General features: G+C 48.8%; 1 protein-coding gene across 4 annotated transcripts in view; it reads right to left on the bottom strand.

Moving 5' to 3' along the window:
* LOC119390395 (uncharacterized) overlaps positions 1–23,989 on the bottom strand; it is a 255,236-nt gene that overhangs the window by 20,907 nt on the left and 210,340 nt on the right. For 2 of the 4 annotated variants that reach the window (XM_049414825.1, XM_049414827.1), the window contains exon 5: positions 4,682–4,849. The exons of the other annotated variants lie outside the window; for them this stretch is intronic. In XM_049414825.1, the coding sequence (XP_049270782.1) occupies positions 4,745–4,849 (105 nt within the window). In that variant the 3' untranslated portion in view covers positions 4,682–4,744. Of the gene's footprint in view, positions 1–4,681; positions 4,850–23,989 lie in introns of those variants that run through there. 4 annotated transcript variants of the gene reach the window in all.

Raw genomic sequence — 23,989 nt, 5'->3', positions numbered from 1 at the left:
TTAGCAGAGCCCGACGTTTCGGGACCGATTCGGCCCCTTCCTTATGGGGTGACTGGTTTGGTCATGGATGCTTCCCCCCGACTTGTTTCGCCGCGGCTCCGGAGTTCCCTTTCCCTCACGTTTCGGAGGCCGTGAACGTAAACCGAGGGCATTGTTCCTAGGGACCGGTTCACATTTGCCGGTGTGTTTTGAATGTGCCACGACTCGAGCAAGAGCCTCCTTCCCAGATTCTTTTCTGTTTCCAGAACAGAAGCGCCGTCAAAGTCGATCTAATGGTCGTGCTTCTCACAGTGCTCTGCAAGAGCACTGCGTTGCATTTCCATCTTCCTGACGTCGTTCTTATGTTGGCGCATTCTTTCTGGGAAGCACTTGCTCTCGCCTATGTAGCTAGCTGGGCATTCCGAACACGACACCCTGTACACTACGCCTTTGTGTTGTTCCCTCGAGGGTCGATCCTTCGGCCGCGGTAGCAGGCGGGTGAGCGTCGACGCTGGCTTGTGTATCACCGTGACCCCCTCTTTTCTGAGAATCCTGGCGAGCTCTTCACTGATGCCCGGCACATATGGTATGACAATGCGCTGAGCTGGCTTCTTGGATTCCATTGTGGCCGGGAAGGGGGAGGGGGTCGCCTAGCGTGTCTTTCGGCACACGGCGTGACACTCGGTGAATGAAAGCTTCAGTGTATCCGTTCTTTAGCAGCTCGGCGATGACCCTCTCCTCTTCTCTCTTTCTCTCCCCTTCCGACGTGCAGATTGTTCTTGCACGTAAAAGGAGCGCCGAAACTACCGAAGCTTTGTGGGCAGTCGGATGACAGGACGTGAAATCCAAATACCTGCCGGTGTGCGCTGTCTTTCTGTACACCGAGAAGGTCATGCGCTCGCCCTGCCGTCCGTCTGCCACATCGAGCAACGAAAGCGTCCCGTCTCGCTCTCGCTCCACCGTGAACTGTATCGCCTGGTCGACGGAATAGAGATGTTGGAGGAAGCTGTCTACGGCTGTCTTCTTTATGACGCAGAAGCAGTCGTCCACGTACCTCACAAACACTTTCGGCTTGTCAATAAAGGAGCGTAGTGCCGTTTCTTCTATGTGCTCTATTGTGAGGTTAGCAGCTGTAACGAAGATCACCGCCCCTATCGCGGTCCCGCTGGCTTGTCTGTAGAAGATCCCCTTGACGCTGAAGTATGTCCCCTTGAGGCAGTGCTCCAGCAGACGACACAGTTCATCGATGCTTAGGCAGCTTTTTTCGCCGAAGAGTTTATCTTCCTTCAAAGCCGCTCGTGCGCAGGACACTGCTAGCGCTATGGGCGCACTAGTGAACACAGACACGACGTCGAACGAAACGACTCACTCATCACTGCTCACTGTCACATCTTACATGCGTTCCACGAAGGGCTGGCGTTGCGTATGTGGGCTGGTGTTTTTCCCACGAGCGGCGCCAGAGTCCGGTGTAGATACTTGGACAGCGCACGGAGTGAAGAAGATGTAAAATCCACGATAGGACGGAGCGGGACGGTGGGCTTGTGGATCTTGGGAAGCCCATAAAATCCTGGTGCAGAGCCGCTCCGGCAGATAAGCTGGAGGTTGGTGGTTCTTGCCTCCAGGTGCCTCTTAAAGATATCCGCCAGGAGCTTGTTCAGTTCCCTTTGGACTCTCGATGTGGGGTCTTTCGCCAGCGTTTCATAGGCCGGGCTGTGAAGGAGATCACGCACTTGGTCGCTCTACGCCTCCCTATCGAGCACGACCATTGCGTTGCCCTTGTCGGCCGGTGGGATGACAATGTTCTCATCATTTCGGAGTGAACGGAACGCATTATTCTCCTTCCTCGATATGTTGTGCTCACGGCGCTTTCCTATTTTTGATAGTACACCGATGGCCTCGAGACGGACATTTTCTCGAATGCCGTTGTCAAGTCGTCTTATGCCTTCCTCCGTAGCCGCAGTGATCCTTGGTAGTGACGGATGCGCCGTGGTCACGTTGAAGTTGTATCTCTTGGCCAGCACGCTATGCTCGGTAGGGGAGAGTTGCCTGGAGGACAGGTTGACGACGAAATTATCGTTGTCATGTCCGCGGTGGGGTTTTTCTCCTTGGAGTGTCGTGAGCTTGCTTTTGTGGGCCGCTTGCTGCTTCCGAGCTGTTGTTGCCGCCACATTTCGAGCGAATTCCTCCAAAGACGGAAAGACGTCGGGCAGTCGATAATGAAGCTGCCGTCGGAGGAAGAACAGGTCTAATTCCTTCTTGATCACGCTGTGGCATTCATGGATTCGGGCGTTTAGCAGGCGCTGTTCGGCTTTTGCGATGATCTTGTTGCCCTCCGCCGTGTGCACCGAGCGTTTAAGCTGAAGACTTCGTGGTACTACGTTCATCTCCCGGCAGGTCTTCGTGAAGTCGAGATGAGTCTTGTAGGTCATGATCCCTCTTGCTACGCTCACGTACCGCTTTGCGAGGAGTGCCGCTTCCTGACCGAAGTCAATGCGTAATGACTTAAATGTAAACATTTTGACAGAAATCTGTCTGGCTGGGTGGAATATTTAGGAGGTTAGTATGGCTCCAGCCAAGTTTAAGAGAACCCGACGTTTCGGGAACGATTCAGCCCCTTCCTCAGGGGGTGCTGGTTTGGTCATGGAAGCTTCTCCCCGACTTGTTTCACCGCGGCTCCGGATTTCCCTTTCCCTCACGTTTCGGAGGCCGTGAACGTAAACCGAGAGCATTGTTCCAAGGGACCGGTTGACATTTGCCGGTGTGTTTTGAATGTGCCACGACTCGAGCAAGGGCCTCCTTCCCAGATTCCTTTCTGTTTCCAGAACAGAAGCGCCGTCGAAGTCGATCTTATGGTCATGCTTCTCACAGTGCTCTACAAGAGCGCTGCGTTGCATTTTCATCTTCCTGACGTCGTTCTTATGTTGGCGCATTCTTTATGGGAAGCACTTGCTCTCGCCTATGTAGCTAGCTGGGCATTCCGAACACTGCACTCTGTACACTACGCCTTGGTGTTGTTCCCTCGAGGGTCGATTGAGTAGGACGCAGTCATCAAATCATTCTTGCTGTATATTTCTATCACGCGAGACGAGCGCGAAAATCTTGTATTTGAGGAAGAGAATATTGAGTCGGAGTAGTGACGCCATTCAAAGGTCGGTAATTCTGAAGACCGCCAGTCGCCATTGTACAGCTTTGTTACAAGATGGAGAGGTCAAGAACATTTGCTCGACGAAGGACAAATAACGCCAATGTGCAGCATTTCTTCAAGCTCAGGGTAGACGACTTCCAACCGGCGGCGGCAGGTTAGCGAGTGTGGTGTCATGACGCTTCACTTTCAGTTTTATTGGGTTTCGAGAGCTGCGGGCACTAAAAAGTCTGTATGTCGGGGCGTCATGAGCTGCAGACACTCAGTAAGTATCTTGTCATGCGTTGAGACGGCCGAAGTGTACTTATACCCGAGGAGGTGAGGTAAAACCGCACGTGAAGTAGATCGAGGGATGTAGCTTTATCCTTTAGGCACTGTTCACGAACACTCACATCCAGGTTGAAATGTTCGAGGAAGTCCCGTCCCAGTATGTAACAGCTGCCTTCAAAATCTCTGCAGCGACGGGCTTGTTCGCCAATGCGACGGTGGCACCGGCACGATTGCTCAGGTGGGCCTTAGATTCACTGCGAGACTTTGAAGACGAAGGGCTGTGCTAAAGTTGGTCTTCAGCGTTGTCGCGAGTTATCCGTGTCTCTAGTGTCTTTGTCCCTTCAACCTGGGCAAAAAAGATTTTGTCTGAATAAATTGAACTGAAATGAACTGGTAAGGTGGTGCATTGTTTAGTCTTGGTGCGAGACGTGGTCTCCTGGCTCTGAGGCTGTCGTAGCGGTGATTGGTAACTGTGCCGAAAACGAGCAGCCGCCGATGCGATTCGTGAGTGTATTTAGCCGACCAAGACTGATATAGTCCGAGCCCGCCAGTACCTCGCGTGTGGACTGTGGCAGGCGCTGCGCAAACATTTCGCACAAAACAGGAGCTGACACTCTTTTGAGGAGTCCTCGCAATGTAACAAACACATCCGGTGCAGCAGTTGGCCGTTGTTTACCGAGGTCTAAGAAAAAAACATGCCGGAGGTTACTGTGTTGCGATTTCTGAAGGCGGTGCAGGACCGTGCGTTTTAGGTCGTCGTGCGCTGTAGGAGAAGGTGTACCTGCAAGCAAGGCGTCTGAGCATCGTCGATGGTGGGTAGCGCAGCGACGACGCGCAAATACGTTCATTTTGGGAAGTGATGTGCCGGAATTGAAAACGGGCCGGACCTCTACTTGCGCAAACCTAATCCGCGGACTGCTGTCGAAAAGGGGAACAAGTTGAAGCTTTGCTGCGATAACAGGAGACGTAATCGTGGGGTCGCCTCTGCCTGTAGAAGTAGTAGCAGAGTCGAGCATAAGAACTAGTGTTCGAAAACACGTAATTGCCATGGGTCACCACTTGTTGGGAGCTCGGCTTAGCGAAGGCAATTTATGCACGTGTTGGGTGCTTGGGAAAAAGAGCAGAGTGGCATCTAGTCATGATTAAAAGCAGCGTTAGAGATACCTTGCTCCACGGTAGCTTCCAGCTTTACCTTTTCCGAGCACGCTTTGTAAAATACGTGGATTCCAGCCGAATCTTCGTTCACAAGGTCAAACACAAAAATAAGGCTAAGTTTACCAAGTCGTCAAAATACATTTTATTTCCACTTGAGAGATGCCTCGAAGTGCTTTTTTCCTGCAAAATGAGCGCGGTTCAGTAGTCGGAGCACGTCGCTTCGCGTAGGTCACGACAAGTTCCGTTCTTACATATCCCAACCCAACAAGGTTGTGGACCTCTTTTCTCCTGCAGCTTGTAAAACTGCGAACAAATAGAAAATAAGAGTATGAAGGCTCAATAAATAAGAAATAACACGTTTTAAAAAACACTGATGCCTTAAAATATATCTGTAAAGATAGTGCGCCTTAAAGGGGTCATGACATGTTGACCCAAAAATTTCTGGTTCTCAGCGAAAACTAGAAGAGGAGGGTTATGGGGCCTGTAAAATTATGTAGAATGGACTTCATTATGCTATTTTAGTGCAAAGTGAGCCCCAGAAGTTAGCAGCTAGAAACCCCGCCCACCGCCAGCGATCACCTTTTTGTAATGGTGTGTGTGACGTCATGTGCAGCCAATATCTTCTACCAAAGCTTCAGCCACTGTAAATCGTTTGATTCGAATGCGAAGCTAAAAAAAAGCTATAATAGTTCGATCGCACGCGGTGCTGAGCACTAAACAGAATCGTCCGCCGGAATGCAGACGCTCGCAAAGCAAGAGCTTGTGACGTCACGGCTTGCGACAGCACGAGTGTTGCTCCACTCTCAGTCCTCTCGCGTGTTTATAAAAATATTCAATTATAGACTGAATGCGCGACCAAATGGGCTAAAATTTTACCAGCCTGTCTGTGAACACGCAAGAATAAGCCACATAGCACAGATTATGATCGAAAATTGGGCGTAATGGCCTCTTTAAAAGAGCACTGACACAGCAATTTTGCAACTTCCTTTTACGTTGCAATTAGTAGCTGATCGCCCACTCATCACGACTAGACACGTGTCTTGCGCTTGCACGCCAGGGTTATAATTATGACTTGGGGATGCTTAGGTAGCGTCCAGTCTCAATTTCTGATTCAGATACCTTTGGACCAGGCTAGTTATTTTAACGCGGTAGCGTTAGAGAGCTCGTGTCGCAGAAATTCCGCTGTCGGCGTCGGCACCGTTGGTTGTGAGCGAAAAATCATCCGTGAGCGAAAAATCGAGAAAGTAGCGAATAAAATAAACGATAAAAACTTCGGTCCCAATGAGGATCGAACCCGGGCCGTTCGCGTGGCAAGCAGGTGTCTTACCACAAAGCCACGATGTTGCTTGCAGCTGCTTCGGACAAAAACTCTCCATAAATGTCATGTAGTGAAAGGAGTCTCGACGCATTTTGTTCGGCAGGTGTCACGACGAAAACGAGCCCATACGGTAGGCGCATTCGCGAGGCCATCAAACTACGTCGAAAAACGCCGGGATGGTGCAGCAATCGCCGCTAAATACACACACGAACTTTCAAACAGCTCTAAAAATGGACAACTATGTCCATCTAGAGGAAAACATATCAAGCAAACGCAGCAAACGCTAGATAATGTGCTGCCATCTGTGAGGCATTGTGAGAAATATGTCTCGACTTTTCATGGCATCCGAGAGGGCCGGCGCGTGGCGTATATCTTGGAGGCCATGCGGCTCTTGCTTTAGATCGAAAGCCTGTAAAATTCGCGCGCGTGTGTGCGTGTGTGTGTGTAACAATACACATTAATAAGTATGCACTTAGTGGTTGAAGTGCGTACTAGGGGCCGGATTTCGCTATCGCGTTCAACTCTTAAAGGCGAAGCTTAAGGGTCCCCCAATTTTTTGTAAGTACAGATAGCGACGACAGTACACAAAAAATGCATACGCACGCGCTGCGAGCTGGGCCCTGTGTGCACGTGAGCAGTGCAGTGACAACTACGAGAGAGAGCACACGCAAGGAGCATGTCAGCCCACATAAACTCGTGATGTAGGTGATCATGGGTTGGTTACAATAAAAGTAAGATGATGACATGTGGAGGTGCTCCATGGCGCGCTCAGGTGCGTGCATAGGATACACATTAAAGTTTGTTTAAAATACGTTCAATGAATATAATCACGGCCATTACATCAAAAACAGGTGCGGCCTGTTGCGTCGCGTCGCCGTCAATGGGTGAGGGCGGCTCGGCTGAGTTGACAGCTGCGGCCGCTGTTTTGGGTGAGGGCGTCACTACTCACGTACACAAAGCAGACTCCGGTTCGTGTTACAGTGTGGTCGCCTCAGGATTTATGCGTGTCCGTGTGCTTTTTCTTGTGCTTTCTCGTGTCTTTCTTGTGTGTGACCGCGTGTGTAGGCAGCTTGCCTCATGTTTCCTGCACCTGAGTACGGTTTTTTGGTGCGCGCGTGTGTGGCAGATGGTTTAGGGGCGAAGCTCCTGAGGATGTGGGCCTGTCCTTCCTTTGTAGTATGCAGTAGTAGGTAGCCACGCATTGTGGGATGTATCCACTACATGTGATGACGATGACGACTGATGACCATGAAGTATAAGCGTGTTCCAGTATAGTGGAATGTACCCACTACACGTGATAACGATGACGACGACGCTGATGACCATGAAGTATAAGCGCGTTCCATGACGATGATGGCTGATGACCATGAAGAATAAGCGCGTTCCAGTATAGTGGAATGTACCCACTACACGTGATAACGATGACGATGACGCTGATGACCATGAAGTATAAGCGTGTTCCAGACCACACATTCGCTTTCTGCCATGGATGAAAACGATCGTGAATGCGCTCTCGCCCTCGAAAGGCAAAACGGCGACGCCGACAACAAACGTTCCCTTGAGCTTAAAGTCATATATGAGGACCCCCGCGTTTGTGTTTCAGGTCTTTGTATGATGATCGAGTGGGCAAAGTTTACGGGGATTGACGGTTTACCAGATTACCTCCGGAGCTTCGCCCACTCATCATCATTCACTTCGTGGATATGGCGTGATTCTTTTTTCTAGAGGTGTCATGCCGCGAAGCTGTTGTGTGCCGCTGTGCAACTCGAACGCGTGAAAAGACGCCACTGTGAAGGTCCACGTATTCCTGTGCGATCTAGTATCGGGAAGCGTAATATTCGTAATAAAGCACTTCTTTTTGTCACAAACGAGGGCTAAAACAGGGGCGCGCCGCCGAATTCTGATGACAGCATCAAGTCACTGCTCCGACAGTTTCCCCTCAACGGGCGCGTGCAACGAAAAAAAAAAAAACAAGCGTCAAAAGGCGCCAAGGCGTGCCCTTACTCTCTACACCGAAGACGCCGTCGCGACAGCCTAACCAGCCTAACGCCCGCGCAGGTCGGGAGAATTCGAAAAATCAAAGTGGAAGCGACCGTTTCCGCAGACGAACCGACGAGACGAATCCCTTTCCCCTAGCTGTCGCTGTGCTGCGTGCTACGCGCCGAAGAATTACCTGAAATGTTCGCGAAACCCGGAAGGATCCAACTGAGAGACGACGGTGGGTAGGACAGTATGGTGAAGTCGGCGAAGAGTTTATGTTGTTCGAGTGAGTAGTGTAGTGCGGTCAGTCGATCTTGATGAATCGAGTGATGACGCCGTGGGAGCACTGTTTTGAAAAGTGTTGCTGAATGACGGTGATCAGAGCTGGAATTCGTCTGAGTGTTTCCTGGAAGTGAAATATTCGAGAATCGCTCGAAAAATTGTGGGCTGCACACGTTTGGTGAATATTCAAGACCTTTAGGTGTTCTTGGATAGTTTCAAATGGATGAGATTACATTTGTAGCGCGGTATGTTTGTTCTCATTGTTTTAAGCACCATCTAAATGATGTTGTGGGTTGCAATTGATACCCAGCCGAGTGTGTAAGTTTGTGTGATGCTTGTACTGCCCTAATTTAGAGTACATTTGGCTTGTGTTGTCTCTTGGCTCTAATTCGGTCTTTGCACCACAACCGGCGTTCGTTGGCGCACTAAAAGAACCTACATTCAAATTGTGTGTGCTTTCGCCGTGCGTTTCGGCGGACCGATGAGCCAGCCCTAGGAATCTTCCCGGCAACTGCCTCCCCATTAACGGGATCAGTGATCGAGCGACACTTTTCATTTTAGGTCAGTCAAACGGGCAGCATTCATGGAGAGTATTCAGGCCGACTCTACAGAACATTGGTACTCCTAGGGACAAACTGTTCACATATGTGGGCTAATCGGCACTTCCAATAACGACTTCAATATTCAACCTGTAATGTTCAACTATAAAACGCCTTATCTACGGCCTGATTGAAGTGTCGTGCGTACAAACGCGACTGTCGAAACGCTTCTCCGTGAACGGCTGTACCGGAGCGGTGGCACCAAAGCGGGCGCAAGAAAAACTAGGCCCCCAACACCGTTTCGGCGCCACGCAGCATGCCACACCTGTTTTTTTATATGGCGGCCGTGATATAATGCTTAACATTCATATCATGTATATATTGTGGGCATCCTCCCGAGTCCATGTCAGAAGTTACCTCGCAATCAAATTGTTTGCATAAATACTCCTGTAATATAGCAAAAAAGATCTAAGTGATCAAAAAGAAACAGGATGTTGACATTCCAATGCATTTGCTACACATATTAACTTGCGAAAACATTGCTAGAAATGTGCCTTCAATACCGTAGCTTAACTAGAACATAACATGGACGGCAACATTTTATAGTGAAAGCTGTTATGAGACCACAACTGCCGATTTTGACGACCTAGTTGTTCAATACTGCATCCACCGATGTCCGTAACCGCTATCAAGCAGTTTGGGAAAAGAAATCGTGACCTAGCGGGATTTTAACCCTGGCCTTGTGCGTGACAGTCGAACGTTCTACCACAGAGCCACGCCGGTGCCTGGAACTCCTTCACTAGGAGACCCCATGCAAGCAGAATGTCGGGCAAGGATAATAATAAAACTCACAGGGCCCCTGATGCATCAGTCTCAGTCGTTTAGAAGGCGAAAGCCATCATCTTTTTTCCTTCCAAGTCAATGTATGTTCCAAGTCAACGCCGGGAAGCACAACTTGTTGCTGCTATAAACATTTGCATTCCTGTGTTTTACCAGGCAGTTGCAACGAACCCTTCATCACCATAGTGTTTTTCTAGCTGAGCTCTGCTCTACACGCCCGAGTTGAGGCTGCTGTATAACTGTATAAGGAAACAACCATTCTAGGTAGAAACAGGAACACTAATTCTTGATTTGAAATGGAAACCGTCTCCAGTGCAATGGTGTTAAAAGCTCATGTCACAGTATATCCGCTGTTGTCGGCTACATTTGGTGTGAGTGAAAAAGAAAGTGCTTGTGGATGAAAACAGTGTAGTATAAACAGGTCAAACAATGATTAGATTGAAACAATAAATAGATTGAGAAATCAAATCTAGTCATTCTGTGTTCGATATTGCTGGGTTTAGATGCCCCGAGATTAAGATTCTTCCGCGGCGACAGCTCTTGCTGTTTCCCTGGCGGAGTAAGGATACTGGAAACCTGGAAGAGCCGCTCGTACGCATGGTGGTCCAAATCGTCAGATACGTAGACGAGAACTTCGCTATCTTGCCCGAGTATGAAGCTTCCCCTAAAGTGGACAGTAATACTGTGGCTGTTGGAAAGAACTGCAATGAGGCTTAATCTCACCAGCCGGCTTCCCTCACAAATAGTTCAGCACAAATGCAGTTTACAGTTGTTATACCTAAAACAATGTTTGCATTGAATCGCTTTTGCTGTAGGTACAAATCCTAGGTCTACTAAAGCGATTCACAATTACTCGTCAAGCCAGCCAAAAACTTTAAAATAATCGCGTCACTACGCCGAACCTTGGATCCAATGGTTGTCAGCAGTTTGCAGAAAAAAACCTTTTTCGAGCAGGACTGTCTCTTATAGGCAGCCCAATTTCCATATTTGGTGATCACATCTCTGGGCTATGTGTACGACAGATCGAGCGCGGAAAAAAGGGTGATCCAAACAATAAAGAATAATAAAATGTGCCCTCATGCCATACATTCCTATACTAAAGATTAGGCTGCCGATTTAGTGACTAAAGCGTGTGCCCTATATTTTTCCTTCAAGTATTCTGCGCACTAAAATGGTTTTGCTTTCTAAATATGTGGAAACACGCTACGGAGTTGTCACGGTGCACTGTAAGTCACCGTAGCAGGTTAATCGACGAGAATTACACGTTGTGGGGTTCTGGACGGCGGCTGGTCCGGAATCCTTTCGAAACGGGGCCGAGACACAGAGGGACATGCCTTTACTCGTCCAAGCCTCGGCCGCAACTGCCCGCCAGCGGCCGCTGAGCGCGAGGTGCGAGCGTGCCCAGTGTCCATCGTTCTCTTCGTCTACTATCGGCACGCTCGCAGCCGGCCGCTTCCATACCGTCCCCTCCCCTCCTGGTGAAACTGGGGAGGAGGATGCGGTAGCCATCACTAGCCATCACCCTTGGCCGCGGCGGATCGGACGCGGCGTACACGACCACACGCCGGCACAGCTTGTCCACCACGTCACCAACTGGGGCCTCCGCATCAACTTGGTGTCAGCAGTTGTCGTGGCATCCTCAGAATCCGCTTGCCGAACCTTGCCTGCATCCTCGTCACTGCATAAGACCAGTCAGCCTCGTAGCACGAGTGTCAGCCATCTTCGTAGGAAGCGCAAAACTACACACAGGGACAGCAAGGAAGACGACCACTACACAAGCGCTTAAGTGCAACGAAGCTTTTATTTCGAAAAGCGAACATATATACGTGAAAGAATAAAGACAAAACAAAGAAGCCCACGTGTCACGCCAGTCATCACTAATCCATTGCTGGCCTAACGCACCATCCAATAAACGAAGTTATTTCTGTGTAAGCGAGATAGACGGTGCGCTCACGCAATCAATATGATCCCGTTTCATTTCACTTGTACCAACTAGCCCGGTCTACTTAGTTTATTGAGTGTTAACCGAGCCGCTACTCTCGACAACAGGCGCCGCCTGGTAGTACAGACGACGGCGGGGGCTGCTGATGGCCGGAGGTGATGCCGTGCTTGCGTCACGCGTTCGCTTGTGCCAGTGGTTTCAGAGCTGTTAGAAAGTAGCGCTCTCAGCTGCTTGCTTGCCGCATACTATGAATGGTAGTACAATGTATAAAATTTCGTCCGGGTCGCTCTGTGCCGTCGTTGGGTGCCCGAAGAACCAGCGAAAAAGGAAGTGGCTAATGCAGCACACTTGCGATGTTTGCGGGAACAAGAGTGGCTTGTGTTTGTGCAGCGTGTATTCTAGACGTATTCAAGGCCCTTGATTTCAATAAGTAATAAGTGAGCTGCTGCTCTTGCACAGGAGGCTATATTTTCTGCCTATTCAAACGGCTAGACTTCAAGTGCATGAGGTAAAACGCGACCACGTGCTGGATGAAAAAATAAACTGAATTATTAGAACGGCAACGACGAATTTTGAAATGAGAAAGACAGTCTCCATTCACCTCACCACATATTTTCTCAAACTGCGAAGCACTACCATCAAATGTTTCTCAATATTGCCTGAATGCTTAATGCGGCCACTCTGGCTATAAATTTGTTCAAAAAGGCATAGGTAAACCTCGATGTAATGAACTGTTTCAGATTTTACAATTCATGTCCATAGGACATATGTATTTTGCACTTCACAGCCGCGAGGCATGTCTACCTGTGTTTCCCTAACAACGAAGTTTTTACTGTGACAGCAAAGGAAGGCCGAGGCGATAAATCTTGATCCTGCTCAATTGCGATCGAAAGTGCCCGTGTGGCATGGTATCTTGTCATTGCAGGCGCGATCCTTCAATTGCAGTTAAGTACATTCTGCCTGAGGCATGTCGCGATAGAAAGATCACCGCGTGTACGCGGCTCGGTTAGAGTCGAACTCAATCAATATCGGGCTCAAACGTAACCTTCGTCGGTTTATATCGTGATGCAAAGCACCTGTGCGACGGGGTGTGTTTTGCAGACTCTGCTCTTTACAACACTTAGGTTCGGGGCCGTCATGAGCGCTGCGTCTAGCTTTGCTACAAGAGGTTTGGACACTATGCCAGGCCATACTTTAGCAGTAGTCTCGCTTAGAAACCGCACGTATTCTGAGCTAGTTTTCTGCGGTAAATACTGGTATAATAGCCTAATCAAACTCATCCCGTTGCATTTTGCGAGAGAATACAAAACAGCCATCGTGCAGAACGAAGTCGGACGGTAGCTCGAAATTATTTGTCGCTGCTGCCTTTCCGAAAAAGAAGAAAGGTACAGCGCATTAGATCAAATCTAGGCATTTACATGGGTCAGTGCGTAAATTTAAGGGGGTTCTTGATATGATACAGCTCTAAAAGAAAAAAAAAGATGGCTGATCCCTCCGTCATAGGAATAGGGTATAGCACGAAAGTGAAACGTGTCGTCACAGAATGTAGTTTATTGTTTATTAGTGCATTGGTATATGAGAGCTTGTACGATGTCTACAGTCGTTGAACAGATGTAGCACCGCTTGATGTGGACGCATCGCACTCGCCTTGACGCCTAGTGGCACATATCCGTACCAACGACAAACGCCCATGATAATGATTTAACCCTTGAGGTAGCTGAAGCTCTTAACATATACGTGGACACAAGATATGGTGAATCCCGCGCAAAGATGACATCAACAAGCACATAATAAACACTGAAGCTCGATATGCATACCTTCAAAGCGTCGTGAAATGCGAAGAGAAACGCTACGCGCGTCGTGTCTTCCCTCGAGCCTGGCCGTTACTTCTCAGAGGGCGAGCGGGGAACGCGGTGCGACAGCCAGGTGAGGGTCAGAGAGCTATTTTTCGATATGGATGGATGTGTAGAGTACTAGAATAATTTTCTAGTGACGCGTACAGGAAGGAGCGCGCATGCCGTTTGTGTAGACGCCACCAGGTGCCTCCACTGCGCCTTTTTCTAGTAGACCAGCCGCTGTCTCCGCCGCTGCGTTTGACGTTGTCCGTGTTTGTAGGCTTTCCTTATGCAACGGATTCTTTGACTGCTGTATGAAAAGATTGCGTTTCCTATAGTATAGTGCAAAGAAAGTTTATCAAAACCACATTAGAACACTAGTATCGACAACGTCGTCTGCTAGCGTAAATGCCGCAGACTGGCGGATTCACTGTGTTTGCGATATCGCCTGCAGGCTGCAGCAGTATCTATTCACACATTTTTTTATCATCTATTGCGCAAACCCAGCGTATATGTGCCTGTTTTCTTGTATGACACATTATCTAGCACAACGTTTAAATCGCGTGCTTCTCACAAACGACAGAAAAGTGCGAAGCAACGTCTGCGTTGCGTTGCCATACCAGAAGGCGTACAATAAATAACGGCCTCGACAGACGCAAGTTGATAGAGGTAAAGTTTTCGTACATTATTGTCGGTTAAAGAACCGCAGCTAAACAAAAATATTCCGGCGTTTCCCTACCCCATTTCACGGCGTGCAACGAGACCACCTTTTTCTTTTTGGCATCCTACATGGAAGCGTCCTAGGGAAACCTTGGCCGCGTATCTGCGTGCTTCGCTGCAAATGTCGTCGAAAGACGATAGTGGAGGCGCTGCGTGAGATACGGACATCATCTGGCAATACGTCGGGAAACATGAGCTTGTGCAGAGCGCATGGAGGAAGGAAAGTTCTTTCCTTCCTCCCTGGCATAGGGCTTTCGTCTGCGTGCATAGCGTCACATTTTCAGCGCAGCTTAAGAAACTAGGGCCTTTAGAATTACGTATTTTATGTATTTTCTATTAAATGAACACACCACCCAATAGTTACCTAGTGATGTTGCTCCTCAGATATGCGTAATATTTGCTTTTTGATCGACAATGTACACAAGTATGAACCTAGCGACCAGTTCAAGACGGCTGGGCTTTCGGCAAGTGGTTCAACTTTGGCCGGATGGCTGAATCAGGTGACAGACAGACAAACAGAAAAATAGACAGGCCAATATTTCTGGGTTTAAGTTCTCCAAGAATGACTATCGTCTTTAAAAAAATCACAGCATATCCACGGAGTGAATGATGATGAGTGGGCGAAGCTGCGGAGGTTCATCGGTAAACCGTGAATCTTCCGTGAATTCTGCCCAGTACATCATCACCGACGTGAGATCGGGCGCGTTTATACTAAAGGTTCGATGAGTTATGACGACTTGCAGCTCACTTTAATTTTACATGTACGCTGTGAATTTTCATTGTTTAGAAAACCATTGCTTTAGAAAACACCTTGCGTCTTTCGTTAAGCAGCTGGCGTCTTTTTCGTTTTGCTTTAGAAACATCTGGCGTTCTTTCGTTTTGTTTTTACAAAACATCTGGCGTCTTTCGTTGGTTTATTTTATCAATCAACGGCGTTTTGAACAAAATTTTTATTGTTTAATCACGCACAGGAGAAATCTCACCAGGCACTACCTTGGAGGTAAACAATGGCTGCTAATGGGAATGAGAGACAGAAGAAGTCGGCTTTTAGCTAACACTTACACTTCTACAGAGACAGAAGAATTCGGCTTTTAGTTAACGCGCACGCTGCGAATTTTTTATTGTTCAACAACGCACAGGAGAAATCTCCCACCGGCACCACCTTGGAGGTCAAAGGGTAAGACTTGTTACTCACTACTACGAGCACGACGAGGGACGAACGGGTGCCGCCTTAAGGAGCTTCGCCCCTAAAACACTTTCCCACCGTTTCTCACAAGGACTACCATGTTGAAAGTAGCGTCGCACGGGGTACACCTTGTTGGACACACGCGAGGCAGCAGCCGCAAAGCGCGTCTGAATCGGGCATGAACAGGCCGGAACCGCCTCGGCGACTAGAAAAAGGCGCAGAAACGCCACCAGTGGCGTCTACTGGCGTTTGCTTCAACCGGCCTATTGTCCCTCCTTCCAGCTTAGAGTTTCCTAAAATTAACTAGAGGGGACTCTGGCGCTGCGGTCGTTCAGCCACCATGGGAATGATGGGCAGTACACGCATGGAGAGTACACGGATTTGTTTAGTCTTCGTACTTGCGGGCTTCGAACGGACTTGTGGCTTTGTTTATTGCTGTGTTTTGATTCTCTTTCGGATAAAATAATAGATCGTTCTGAACTTCGTGATCAGATTTAAATTGGTGAGCCTAAAAGGGTTAAAGTAGTGAAGTAGAACTGCTGGCTTTTGCTGAACTTCACTTTGCGACAAAGCGGATGCAGGCGACGCGGAGCCAAACGGAGCCGAAAGAACGAAGTTTAGACAAATCTGTATGCTACCCATCATTCCCATGCTGGCTGAAGCGCCATGCGTTGCAGCCCCCATAGACACTAGCGCCAGAGTTCCCTCTAATAAGTATTGTAAGAAATTATATGCCTTCCAGCACGCGTCACTAGGAAAGTATTCTAGTACACTATAGATGGATGCTATGAGCGAGCTTAAGCTAAAGACGCCACCTGACGGTGTGTTAACGCGTTGACAAAATTAAACTTATATTGGAAACGCGCCGAATGGGACGGTCGTAGCAACGGCGCGTCTTTTTTTCCGAGTCTGGTGGCACACGTGTCACCGGCCCGTTACAAAGAGGACGTTCATAGCATCCATCCATCCATCCATCCATCCATCCATCCATCCATCCATCCATCCATCCATCCATCCATCCATCCATCCATCCATCCAAGAGCACTGTGAGAGGAGTGAGTGAGTGAATAAACTTTATTACAAGATCCGGCATGTTTGTAGTCCGGGCTAGACCGCACAGGTAGACACCTGGAGACCTTGTCTCCCTACAGCCTCCCTGGCCTGCTGGATAGCCCATCTTTGGTCTTCGACCTCTGAGCTGAGCAGCACTAGCCGCCACCGCTCCCGGAGGGCCTCAGGAGACTTTGGTGATAGGTTGGGGCATTCCCACAGTATATGTTTATACGAAGCCCTTTCTGTTGTGCATAGTTTGCATTTGTTGTCCGGGTATAGGTGTGGGTAGCTCCTGTGGAGGTGCACAGGGTTTGGGTAGGAGTTTGTTTGGAGCTGTCGGTATTCAGATGCCTGTTTCCTGTCTAGACTCGGGTGAGGTGCGGGAAAGACGCGCCTCGTCTCTCTGTAGTGTTGTGTGTATTCTGTGCAGCATGTAAATCTGTCTTTGTGTTGTACGTCGGCGCCGCCAGGGATGTTAACCGAGAGGTCCGTTCGGGTTGCGCGGCGGGTTAATTCTCGCGACAACTCGTGAGCCATCTCGTTCGGATTGGAGCTATCAGTCTCTGTGTGCGCCGGGAACCATATTACGTATTTGGGTTCATCTACTTTCTTTAGTTCTTGGCTATTAATGAGGATTCTGAGGGCTTGTTGTGAAATACGTCCTTGCGTGAAATTTCGGATAGGTACTTGCGAGTCACTCAGTATGAATTTATGTTTGTTGGAGGTGATAGCCATGGCTATGGCTACCTCCTCAGCCTTCTCTATCTTGTTGGTTGTGACAGTGCACGCATTAACACACATGCCCGACGTGTCAATCGCGACAGCAGTGTGGGCCTTGTGTTCAGGGTATGGGCTAGCATCTACGAAAAGAGATTGACTGTTTGTGCCGTAGGCTTTGAGCAGTACTTTGGCTCTGTGTCTTCTGCGGGCCGCGTTCGTGATAGGGGTCATGTTTTTCGGTATAGGGTTAGCGACGATCTTAGCTCTGAATGTATTGGGGATGTCATGTTTGATCTTATGTTGTGCATGGTACATGGTTCCTAATTTGGTCATTATATTGCTTTCGTTTTGGTTGTTGTGAGCCGTTCAAGCTGGGATATGCGCTGAGCACTTCAAGTGTATTGTGTATTCCTAGCTGAAGAAGTAGGTCTGTGCTCGCATACTCTGGTATTCCTATCGCTTGTTTGTACGCCTTCCGGATGAGCGCATTTATTTTGTTGGTTTCTGCATTTTGCCAGTTGTGGTATGCTCCTACATACGTTAAGTGGCTTATTACGAAGGTCTATATTAGACGGATTACGTGGGCTTCTTTCATGCCTTGGTGTTTATTTGTGACCCTGCTAATGAGTCTCATCGCATTCGTGACTTTGGCATTTAGCCTGCGTATGGTTTCGCCGTTGGTGCCGTTAGCCTCGATGACTAATCCGAGTACACGTATTTTTGGGACTATCGGTATGGTTGTACCTTCCCGTGTATGAATCCTAATTTCCTCGTATTGCCGCTTGTTTTCCCGTGACTTGGGTGGTCTTCCTCTCATTACTGGCCTGTAGAGAAGTGTTCAGATTTCTCCGGTGAACATCTGAGTCCTGTACCTTCCAGGTATCGCTCAACTGTTCCTATTGCCTCCTGGAGTCTCTGTTCTATGTAGCCGTCGCTTCGATCACTGACCCATATTGTGATGTCATCCGCGTATATAGAGTGATTTATGCCTGGGATTTTATCTAACTCCTTCGGTAGCCCAATCATGATTAGATTAGACAGCATTGGTGATATTACGGAGCCCTGTGGTGTGCCTATGCAGCCCAGTTCTTGAAGATGAGATGTAAGGCCTCCTAAGCTGATTCTTGTTTTCCTGTTGTTAGGAAGTTCCTGACATAATTGTAAGCTCGCTCACCCATGTTTAAGCTCGATATGTGACTGAGAATTGTTGCATGTGCCGCATTGTCAAATGCTTTTTTGAGATCCAGGCCGAGTATGGCTCGTGTGGATCTTGTAGGGTTGTCTATTTGGTGTTTAATCTGTATCATGGCGTCTTGGGTGGATAGGTTACGACGGAAGCCTATCATCGTGTCTGGGTAATGTTCACCGTCCTCAAGATTGTTGTTGGCCTGTGAGAGGAAAGTGTGAAAGATAAAAGACGCGTTCATGAAGCCTCCGTGATGTGTTTGGCGGTAGCTCGCTGGGCTAAACACACGCCAGCCATCGTCGCGGACCGAGAGGTCATGTGTTCGACTCCCGTGAATGGAACTTTTTCTTATCGTTTCCTTTGCCATGTGGTAGCGTTCATTTTGCTGACGTCCTTCGCGACGGAAATGCGTCATAAAAGTCTTGGTGGACCCCGGAATAAAACTCTTTCGTGTTAAAAAAAATATGGTTGATCTCTCCGGCATAGGAATCGGAATAACACGAAAGTAAAACGTGCCCTTATAGAAGTAACTGAATCTTTAATGTACATTGATACAAGAGAGTTCGCACAAGGTATATTGATGTCTGGCAGCTATAGCACCGTTTAACGTCGATGCACCCACTTTGATGATTTGCGGTACATCTCTATCCCGACGGCTAACGTCCATGTTCAATGATTAAACAAACCATTGTGGTGGCTGTAGTAGTTAACGGTGAAAGCGTAATCAGAGAACGAGGTGTGATAGCCAGAGGAGCGCCGCATATTGGACGAAGAACTTGGTCGCAATCCCGCGGCATGCTAAATATGATTGAACACCATGGCCGCATCAGAGGGAAACGCAAAGCGCGTCGTGCCGCCCCGGTAGCCCGGCCGCAATTTTTGTCGGGGCGAGCGCGTAGGCGGGGTACGCGGTTTTACAGCCAGGTGAGGCAGGCGCGCGTCGCAGAGCTATTTTAGGTTTGATTAGCGTGATGCTATGAGCGAAGCCGACGCGTTTACGACGCTTGGGTTAAAGTCACCACCTCGTGGTGGGTTAAGGCATTGACAAAATTGCACTTCCATTGAAAACGCGCCGAATGGGGTGAACATGTAACGCGTTGCAGGTACTAATCGCGGAGGCCACAGTAATGATGAATGTACTTTACTTTGCCGCTTCCAGAGGGCAACACTAACTCGCCGACCGGGAGAGTGGTAGATATAAAAAGGCGCGTTTGTAAAGCCTTTAGAGCCTGTGGCCTGTGGCGCAGTGGATAGCGCGCCTGGCATCTGTTGTTGCGGACCGAGCGGTCGTGGGTTCGATGCCCGTTGACGGAACTTTTTCTCCTTGCCATCTGATCGTGTACATTTTTCGACGTCATTTTCGTTACGGAAATACGTCACTGAAGTCGTGGTGGATTCCGAGGTAAAACACTTTCGTGTTAAAAGAGTGGTCGACACCACAGTGTTGCAACTGCTCAAACCTTCGTGACGGTGTTCCTGAATCTTCTCTCGAAGTTTGACAAGCTATCTGGCACAATTCCACCGTTCGAAAATGTAGTCACATGTAAGAAGATGCACGTTCCGACATTCAGAGATGACTGAGCGGCTGCAGCGCTGGTGAATCTGGCATAGCCCACTACTGAGAGCCGCAAACGTGGTGCTCTGTGTTGTGCGCCAAGACGTTTCAGCAGCCCCCAAGCAAATGCTCGCGCCGCGGCCCCTCCGTCGTCCAAACATGGCGGCCGCCTGCGAGCGCTGAAAATTCTGGTCTATACAGTGTCCTTGTCGTTGCACTTGTCTTTGCTGTCAGCTGAGTCATCCGCGCTGGTACGTGACCAAACTTCACACATCTGTACTGAGGACACCGTCAGTTCTTTCCCATTTGGGGTAAGTTGTAAGCACTGCATCGCATACGGACAGACAGACAGACAGACAGACAGACAGACAGACAGACAGACAACTTTATTTAGGTCCTGAGAAGCTATGCAGGGGCCGACCAGATGGGTCCCTACCAAGGCGTTGGCTAGTCCCATGCCGGACCACAGAGGCCGTGCCTCTCCGCTCGTTCAGCGGCAGAAATTAAAAGAAGAAAAAAAATTGGCTGCGTATCTGCGTGCTTCGCTGCAAATGTCGTCTAAAGACGATAGAAGAGGCGCTGCGTGAGATATGGACGCCGTCTGGCAATACGTCGGGAAACATGAGTGCTGTGTTGCGGGCTGGTAGTCCTAACGCGATCGGTGGGGACGCCGGCCAGCCCGAACACGCTGTTTGGCGCGATGCGCCGAAGGAGAAGAAACGTCCGCACTCAACGAGTACTCTCCACAAACTCTCTTATTTACACGTCGCCTGGGTAAAACAGGAATGCCAGAGCGGTGCCTCCTGTCATTCGTACAATGCAATACTGAACCGAAACCGAAACACAACATGAGCTTGTGCAGAGGGCACGGAGGAAGACAAGTTTCAGCGCAGTCGCAATTTCAGCGCACCTTAAGAAAACTAGGGTTGTAACACTGTAGGGCGAGTAGGGCCAGAAGGACCGTCACGACGAAAACCTGCCTCCTCAGTCGTATTCGCCTGGACCGTTGGTGTGGATTCGCGTTCCCTCCTCCGCTCCTGGCCTTTCCACAAAGCTACTGCCTAAGTACGAAGGCCCCTACCGCGTCCTACGTCAAGCATCCCCAGTTAATTATATGATTGAGCCTGTTCAATCATCTCCGGACCGCCGTCGTCGCGGCCGCGAGACTGTTCACGTCGATCGACTGAAGCCGCATTATGACCCACCAGTTGTACCTGTTCCTTAGGTCGCCAGGATGGCTCCTTTTCCGCGGGGGAGTGATTTGTAACATGGTAGGGCGCAGACAAGAACGCCTGCGAAAGAAGAAGACGAAGACGGTTGTTGTTGGCGCTCGCGCTTGCTCGGCTTGGACCGCTGATCGCTTCAGCTGTGGCAATCTTTTAATAAACGCGTTACTGTCTCAACGTTAAACGCATACCATCAAGGTCTTTAAAATTGCGTATCTATGTATTTTCTATTGAAGGAACACACCACCTAATACTTACCTAATGATGTACGCCTCAGATATGCGTAATATTTACTTTTTGATCGACAACGTTCACAAGTATGAACAGCCGTACCAGTTCAAGATGGGTGGGCGGTAAGCAAGTGGTTCAACTTTGGCCGGTTGGCTGAATCGAGTGACGTGCCGACAAACAGAAAGGCAGACAGACAGAAAGAGAGACCAAAATTTCTGCGTTTAAGTTCCCCAAGAAAGACTATCGTCTTTAAAAAAGCTGCTATAGTGAGCGATAAAAAACGTAGTCTCAACGGAAAAAGATGACCAGAAGTGACTCGTGGCGGGAGCGGCAGAAGTGCTGCACGCGGCGCTGTTCCCGAGCACACCGAGAGCGAGTGCCAAGAGCATTCCATTTTCCAAAGCAGCGGTGGCCGGCGGGAATCACTCCAACAAACAGCTTGCATTTCAAATGATAGCTTGCTCGCTGCTTATCGGTAAAATCATGCGCCAACGTTGCTGCGGACGTGATGGAGGGATCAAAGAACTTTATTGAGGTCCACTAGGTCGTGCTAATTTCCTAGCCCGAAGCGGACCGCTCCCACGTTGGGACCGAAAGACCTAGCCTTTCGGCCGCTTCGCGGGCCCGTTGGAGGCCCATAATTGTCCCTCTAATATCGGACTGCGCAGAGCTGTGTCGCGCCGCTCTTCAGTGTTTTCCTTGTCTCTGCGTAATGCGGAGCAACGCCAGAGCATATGAGTGAGATCTATGGTTTCATGGCATTTGTGGCATGTTGTAGGAGTAGAGAACTCCGGATAAATTCTGTTAATTAACAGCGGGTTCAGATAGGTTCTTGTTTGTAAGTGCGTTAGCGTAATGTCCTGTGCTCGATTTAGGTTATTGTGCGGAGGGGGGAAGACCCTGCGTCCTAGGTAGAAGTGCTTGGTTAGCTCGTTGTAAGAGAGGAGGTGATCCCTGCATTCTGGAACCTGAGCATCTTCTTGCCTTGTGGCTGCACGGTTGGTAAGTCCTCGTGCAGAATTGTGGGCAGATTTGTTGAGGTTCGCGAGAGCACCGTTGATTTCTCCCATGTGAGCAGGAAACCAGATGATCGCGTGTGGTTTGATTACTGTTCCCTTGAGAATTGCCAGAGCCTGTCTGGAAATAACTCCTTTGACAAATGCTCGGACGCCTGCCCTAGAATCGCTGCGGATCCTCGATCTATTGGGGTCTAAAAGTGCCAGTGCGATGGCTACTTGCTCAGAAATTGCTGCGGACGTGAGTTCATTCCTTTTTAAAGACCATAGTCTTTCTCGGGATACTTGAACGCATAAATTTTGGTCTGTCTTCCTGTCTGTCACACGATTCGGCCACCCGGCCAAAGTTTAAGCGCTGGCTGAACGTCCAGCCATCTTGAACTGGTAGCTGCGTTCATACTTGTGAACGTTGTCGATCAAAAAGCAAATATTACGCATATCTCAGGTGCAACATCAGTACGTAAGTATTACGTGGTGTGTTCCTTTACTAGAAAATACATAGATACGTAATTGTAAAGACCGAAATGTTTCTTTGGCTGCGCTGAAAATGGGACGCTATGTACGAAAAAAAATCACAGCATATCCACGGAGTGAATGATGATGAGTGGGCGAAGCTGCGGAGGTTCATCGGTAAACCGTGAATCTTCCGTGAATTCTGCCTAGTACATCATCACCGACGTGAGATCGGGCGCGTTTATACTAAAGGTTCGATGAGTTATGACGACTTGCAGCTCACTTTAATTTTACATGTACGCTGTGAATTTTCATTGTTTAGAAAACCATTGCTTTAGAAAAATCTGGCGTCTTTCGTTAAGCAGCTGGCGTCTTTTCGTTGTGCTTTAGAAACATCTGGCGTTCTTTCGTTTTGCTTTTACAAAACATCTGGCGTCTTTCGTTGGTTTATTTCATCAATCAATGGCGTTTTGAACAAAATTTTTATTGTTTAATCACGCACAGGAGAAATCTCACCAGGCACTACCTTGGAGGTAAACAATGGCTGCTAATGGGAACGAGAGAGAAGTAGTCGGCTTTTAGCTAACACTTACACTTCTACTTCTACTAACGTTTCCTACTGGAACATGCCAATGGCTGCTAATGGGGAATGAGAGACAGAAGAATTCGGCTTTTAGTTAACGCGCACGCTGCGAATTTTTTATTGTTCAACAACGCACAGGAAAAATCTCCCACCGGCACCACCTTGGAGGTCAAAGCGTAAGACTTGTTACGGACTACGACTACTACTACTACTACTACGACGACGACGACTACGAGGGACGAACGGGTGCCGCCTTAAGGAGCTTCGCCCCTAAAAGCTATCTGCCGACTAAAGTCACTGTATATGCTACCTTTAGGTAGCAGAGTTGCGCATGTGTCTTCCAAACGCCGCTAGCATTCATGCATTGTGGAGAAGCTGACGCTCGGGCCACTTTTAGGGGCGAAGCTCCTTAAGGCGGCACCCGTTCGTCCCTTGTGGTCGTAGTAGTGCATCACCAGTCGTAACGCTTGTACCAGATCTTGACCTCCAAGGTGGTGCCGGTGGGAGATTTTTCCTGTGCGTTGTTGAACAATAAAAATTCGCAGCGTGCGCGTTAACTAAAAGCCGAATTCTTCTGTCTCTCATTCCACATTAGCAGCCATTGGAATGTTCCAGTAGGAAACGTTAGTAGAAGTAGAAGTGTAAGTGTTAGCTAAAAGCCGACTTCTTCTGTCTCTCATTCCCATTAGCAGCCATTGTTTACCTCCAAGGTAGTGCCTGGTGAGATTTCTCCTGTGCGTGATTAAACAATAAAAATTTCGTTCAAAACGCCGTTGAT

Source organism: Rhipicephalus sanguineus, chromosome 4, assembly GCF_013339695.2.
Source record: "Rhipicephalus sanguineus isolate Rsan-2018 chromosome 4, BIME_Rsan_1.4, whole genome shotgun sequence".
Classification (NCBI taxonomy): domain Eukaryota; kingdom Metazoa; phylum Arthropoda; class Arachnida; order Ixodida; family Ixodidae; genus Rhipicephalus; species Rhipicephalus sanguineus.
The sequence above is the reverse complement of the archived record's forward strand: the minus strand, read 5'-3'. Positions and strand labels throughout refer to the sequence as shown.